Below are 6,000 nucleotides of genomic sequence, written 5' to 3'. Positions count from 1 at the left end.
GGAGGAGCCTGACGCGGGGCCTCGATCCCATAACGCCGGGATCACGCCCTGAGCCGAAGGCAGCCGCTTAACCGCTGTGCCACCCAGGCGCCCCTCAGAGTTGCATGCTCTTCTGACTGACCAGCCAGGTGCCCCTGTCTTCTAATTCTTGAATTCTGTAAAACTTCATGTTTCTGAGTTTGAGCCTTTACCTTTAGCTCTGATGGAGGCCTGCGCTTAGACAGAAGTCCGTAAAAACTGAAAACTCACACCAATGTTATTATCTTTTTCCAAGGGTTGACTACATTCTTGTTTTTTTCTGCTTTTGGTCAGTCTCCTGTGTCTTCAGATTGTTGTTTTTTATATTTTTGTCTAGAATGTTAATTCAGTACCCATCTTGGTTTTGAGAACAACAGATTTGCCAGGAATAGCAACTCTGTGAGGCAGAAAGAACAAAGAAAATGAATCTGGAGTTAGGTATATTTGAGTTTGTTTTATTTTTAATTTTTTTAATCTTTTTTTTTTTTTTTTTAAGATTTTATCCATTTATTTGACAGAGCACAAGCAGGGGGAATGGCAGGCAGAGGGAGAGGGAGAAGCAGGCTCCCCGCAGAACAGGAGGAGCCCTATATGGGACTCTATCCTAAGACCCCAGGATCGTGACCTGAGCTGGAGGCAGTTGCTCAACCAACTGAGCCACCCAGGTGCCCCTATATTTGAGTTTAAATTCTGACTCAGTGCGGGATTTTCTAGGCTTCTGGTTGTTGCTTAACTCTCACGACTCTATATTTCCTTGGGTATTAACCATCCTTGGGAAGGTTAGTTCTTGGATTTTGAGATTTTACTCATCTGTTCTGAAAACAAGAGTAGTGGAACTGAAGCCAACTACTTCCAATGACTATTAATTTGAGAATATTTTGTTTTTGTGTAATTCTGAGAAGATTTCAAAGCCCATCCCAAATGTCCCTCACTTAGGGAAGTTAAAAAAATTTAATCATATTTCCATTGTGGTAAAATATACATAGCATCAAAGTTTGCTATTTTTGACTATTTTTAAGTGTACAATTTAGTGACAGGTTTACAAGCTCTTGTATTTTCTGGTGGGTATTTATGCAAGATTTGTTATACAAGTGGAAAAAATTAATGTTATGAACTATTTCCTGAAGATTATGTGCTTTAAAATCTGAAAATGTGGGGTACCTGGGTGGCTCCGTTGGTTAAGTGTCTGACTCTTGATTTCAGCTGAGGTTGTGATCACAGGGTTGTGAGATAGAGTCCTGCTTTGGACTTCGCGCCCAGCAGGGAGTCCGCATGGGATTCCTCCCCTCCCCACCATGCTTATATGTGCTCTCGCAAATAAATAAATCTTTAAAAAGGTTTGAAAATGTGACTTGTATATAAATTTATTATTTGAAGCTATAATGACTAAATGAATTAAAGTAGAATTCACTAATGACTGAATGAATTCAAATAGAGGCCTGATTCTCTTTTATTTAACTCATAAAGGTAAAAGCATTTTATAAAATGTGAAAAAAAAAGATGGGTTCTATTTACCATGCGACTCTGGGAAAGTCGTTTGACCATGCTGAGACTCAAAATGTCTGTGATCTGAGTTATTTTTTGCCCTTGAATGAGCTATAGTAAATAGCGGAAAAATTCAAATACCCTTTAAGAAGTACTTGATGAGGGTTCCTGGCTCGGTAGGGAGTCTACTTCTCCCTCTGACCCTCCTCGCTCTTGTGCTTTCTCTCTCCCCACTGTCTCTCTCTCACACACATAAGTAAATAAAAAATCTTACCAAAAAAAAGTAGTTGATGATATGATTTGAAGTAGAAAAATTGTATTTACAGAGAACTTTCCAGGGATATGTCTGTCACATAAAAGCAAGTCCAGACAGTATTAATAATCTGATTTTTAAAATTTTTTGGTTTTTGGTTTTAGAGAGAATGGGGGCGGGGAGGGGCAGAGGGAGATGGAGAGAGAAACTGAAGTTGGCTCTGCACGGAGGACAGAGCCTGACACGGGGCTTGATCTCAGGACCCTGAGATTGTGACCTGATCCAAAACTGAGTTGGATGCTTAACTGACTGCACCACCTAGGTGCCCCAATAATTTGATTTTTTTTTTTTAAGATTTGATTTTCAAAATTTCATTTTGTCATTTTAGGCATTAGCTAAAGAAGATATTGATGCAGCTATTCAATCAATATTATATAGAGAAATTTATGTAATTAAGGTAAGAATTGACTACAGGGGCGCCTGGGTGGCACTGGGGCACCTGGGTGGCACAGCGGTTAAGCGTCTGCCTTCGGCTCAGGGCGTGATCCCGGCGTTATGGGATCGAGCCACATCAGGCTCCTCCGCTATGAGCCTGCTTCTTCCTCTCCCACTCCCCCTGCTTGTGTTCCCTCTCTCGCTGGCTGTCTCTATCTCTATCAAATAAATAAATAAAATCTTAAAAAAAAAAAGAATTGACTACAGACTGTGTTGCAATTACAAACTAAATTTTATTTGTTCATTTTAGATGTAGTGCATCATCATTATACAAATTTTAGAAAATATAGAAAATAGAATTGAAAACGCTCATTAGCCCCTAGGATTAACCTTAAGAGATCTCTGAGATTGTTTTAATTGACTTATTCTCTTTTTAGACTTTGTGGGGATTCTTTCACAGATACCTTTATGTAAGAGCTTTCCCCCAATCCGTTCTTTCATCTAGTGGGGCTTCTGTGGCGTCAGTGTGTATTCTTGAGAGTTTTAAGAGCTGTTACTGGACCACACTGACCAATTACTACACAGGTATTCATAGGTAAGAGGAAGGCCTTAACTGTAACAGGATAGGCTTAATTATAAAACAAAATGAATGTCCATGTAGAGTAAACACTGGAGTGGGTAACCTGTAAAGAAAAATTTTCTTTAGAGTTGTTTACAAAGGAAAGGAGCTATTCATTAAGAATGGTTGAAGAGTGCTATGACCTGAAGCTAGGGAGGGATAGAGCCCAGAGAAGCTCTCAGGGTTCTTGGTTATTTATTTATTTATTTTTTCATTTTGAGTTTCATGTTGTTGATTGTAGTAATCACATTTCATTTGCTAGATGAAAGGTGGATACGTTTTGGATAAGAAGTTTTAGTTCATAGCCTACATCAGTCATTTTCTTTACCGGCTGTTTGCCATTTCATCCAGGTTGTATTATGCTCCTGCCTCTTCACTCTTGTCTTTTTTTTTTTTTTTCCCTCCATAGAATATACTTCTTCCACATTCTCTCATTCCTTCTCTTCCTAGATAATTCTTCATCCTTTAAGGCCCATCCCAAGTGTCTCCCACTGTAGGAACTAAAAAGAAAAATTTAGCCATTTTTTCCCATTGTGGTAAAATATATATATCATAACTTCGCTATTTTTAACCATTTTTAAAGTACAGTTCAGTGACATTACTTACATTCACATGTTGTACAACCTTCATCACTATTTCCAAAAGATGGACGTTGTGAAATCATCACCATTATCTATTTCTAAAACTTTCATCACCCCAGCCAAAACTTTATGCACATTAAGTAATGACTTCCCATTACTTAAAGGACCCCAGAGTTCCCTCTAGTAACCTCTAATTTATTTTCTATCTCTGAATTTGCTTATTCTAGATAATTTCGTTTAAGTGGGATCCTACAATATTTGTTCTTTTGTGTCTGGCTTATTTCACTTAGCATATTGTCTTCAAGATTCATCCATTTTGAAGCATGTGTCAGAACTTCATTCCATTTTATGGTTGTCTAATATTCCATTTTGTGTATATACTACATTTTATTTATACATTCATCTGTCGATGGACAGTTGGGTTTTCACTTTTTGGTTATTGTGAATAATGGTTCTATGAACATTGATGTGCAAGTATCTGAGTGTCTGTTTCTAGTTGTGTGTGTGTGTGTGTGTGTGTGTGTGTGTGTGTGTGTGTGTATTTTGCTACATTGTCCCTCTCTTGTTTTGTATTTTGTTTTGTAGTCTGTCTCTCCAGGGAGAGCAGGCACGTTGTCTGATTTATCTACATATTATTCACTAATTCCAGTATAGTGTGTGTCACCTGGTAGAAGCCAAATAAATGATTGAATTAATGAATGACTTTCTGGGTTATTCTTAGGACTGTAAATGAGCTTTAAGGTAATTGCCTTTTCCATCATTGTTTATTAGGAACTAGATAAGTATTTACAACATCATGACTTCTTAAAGGCAAGAAGAAAAGAGATGTTACATAAAAGATGGGCTGACCATGTGGCACATCCTCTCCAGAAGAAAATTATAGAAAAAGTTTGTTCATATAAGAAGATTAAAAAAAGGAGACAAGAAGAATTAGATGGTTTTTTAAAGCATGTAAATAAAAAGGTACCAAGAGGTCATTTGATACTTTCTTCAGTTGGTTTAAAACTATGATTATCTTTATAATCATCCAAACAGCCTGCCCTTCTAACTCTGTATATGTATAGTCTCTACTCTGTTATAGCATGTACTGTTCTTAAATCCAGGGCGTGTGGAAAGGATGGAGGGAAGAGGGTTAGGTCTGGATTTAAATGTGTACATTACAATCAGTTTTCTTTACTTTTTAAATGTAATTATTAATTTTATATATCAATTAAATTTGGACTCTAGGTACAGGATATCTATATATAGTTTTCTAGAACTCAGTTATTTACAAAGCTGTAAAATATTGTTTTGGCATTTCTAAGAGATCTGAGATATTTGACTAGTAAGCATTTAAAAACAAATTCCCAAATCTGTTAGTTTTCCAATATTCATTATTCTTGTAAATTTTAAGTAGATTCCTTCAGTCACTGTAATAGTTATTACTTTGCTACATCAAGTTTAATTTCAAATTTTGTCTTCTCTCCCCCTTTGCATTTGTCACTGATGCTGTTTTGAAGCAGAAGAATGAACTATGTGACTCTTGAGTCCTGTTATGCTCAAAATTAATTGTGTACCTCTTGTTATCTGTAGTTTTATTTCCTTCCTATAGGGAAATGCATTTATAGAACATTATGATCCAAAAGAGTATGATCCTTTTTATATGAGCAAAGAGGACCCGAATTTTCTGAAGGTAGGGTAGATTTCTTATTTTTGGTATTATGTGGTTGGTTATTCTGAGTAGCCCTAACATATAAGTAGTTCTTTAGTGATTCCCTAAGAACGCAGTAACAATAGTTTCCCATCTCCGTATCTTAGAAAGGAATAAAAAAGCCAAAGTCCAAAGTAAATTAAGCCTCTATAAAATTTGAAAAAACTGTATAATAATTGGGTAATAGGTGATATTTAAGAATTTCATAGACTTTTAAAAATTTGTTACAAATGTAATACATTTTCATGATACATGAAAAAACTTTTTTCAGAGAGAGAGAGAATCTTTTTTTTTTTTTTTTTTAAAGATTTTATTTATTTATTTGACAGAGATAGAGACAGCCAGCGAGAGAGGGAACACAAGCAGGGGGAGTAGGAGAGGAAGAAGCAGGCTCATAGCGGAGGAGCCTGATGTGGGGCTCGATCCTATAACGCCAGGATCACGCCCTGAGCCGAAGGCAGACGCCCAACCGCTGTGCCACCCAGGCGCCCCGAGAGAGAGAATCTTAATCAGGTTCCACGCCCAGCATGGAGCCCAACCCAGGGCTCAATCTCCCGACCTGGATATCATGACCTGAGCTGAAGTCAAGAGTTAGATGCTTAACCGACTAAACCACCCAGGTGCCCCCCCAAAATCTATTTTTAAATAAAGAATTAAAAAACCACTCACAGGGGCATCTAGGTGGCTCAGTTGGTAAAGCATCTGCCTTGGGCTCAGGTCATGATCTCAGGGTCCTGGGATGGAGCCCTGTGTGGGGCTCCCTGCTCAGTGAGGAGTCTGCTTCTCCCTCTCCCACTGCCTCCTTCCCCCTGCTCATGCTCTCTCTGTCTCTCTCTCAAATACATAAGTAAAATCTTAAAACAAAACAAATAGGTTTAATGCACATTATGTTTTATAATTTGCATTTTTTCCTCAATAG

The 6,000-nt window shown here is 37.6% G+C and overlaps 1 protein-coding gene across 6 annotated transcripts in view; it reads left to right on the top strand.

The window, feature by feature from the left end:
- Positions 1–6,000, top strand: part of LOC100482156 (protein FAM228B) — a 44,699-nt gene that overhangs the window by 2,370 nt on the left and 36,329 nt on the right. For all 6 annotated transcript variants that reach the window (XR_004625067.1, XM_034659827.1, XM_034659828.1 and 3 more), the window contains exons 3-5: positions 2,145–2,213; positions 4,163–4,354; positions 4,983–5,063. Coding sequence is in view for 5 of the 6 variants with exons in the window: in XM_034659827.1 (XP_034515718.1) it covers positions 2,145–2,213; positions 4,163–4,354; positions 4,983–5,063 (342 nt within the window). In the remaining variant the exon portion in view is untranslated. The remainder of the gene's footprint in view (positions 1–2,144; positions 2,214–4,162; positions 4,355–4,982; positions 5,064–6,000) is intronic.

This window comes from Ailuropoda melanoleuca, chromosome 4, assembly GCF_002007445.2.
Source record: "Ailuropoda melanoleuca isolate Jingjing chromosome 4, ASM200744v2, whole genome shotgun sequence".
Lineage (NCBI taxonomy): Eukaryota > Metazoa > Chordata > Mammalia > Carnivora > Ursidae > Ailuropoda > Ailuropoda melanoleuca.
This window is presented reverse-complemented; position numbering and strand designations above follow the sequence as displayed.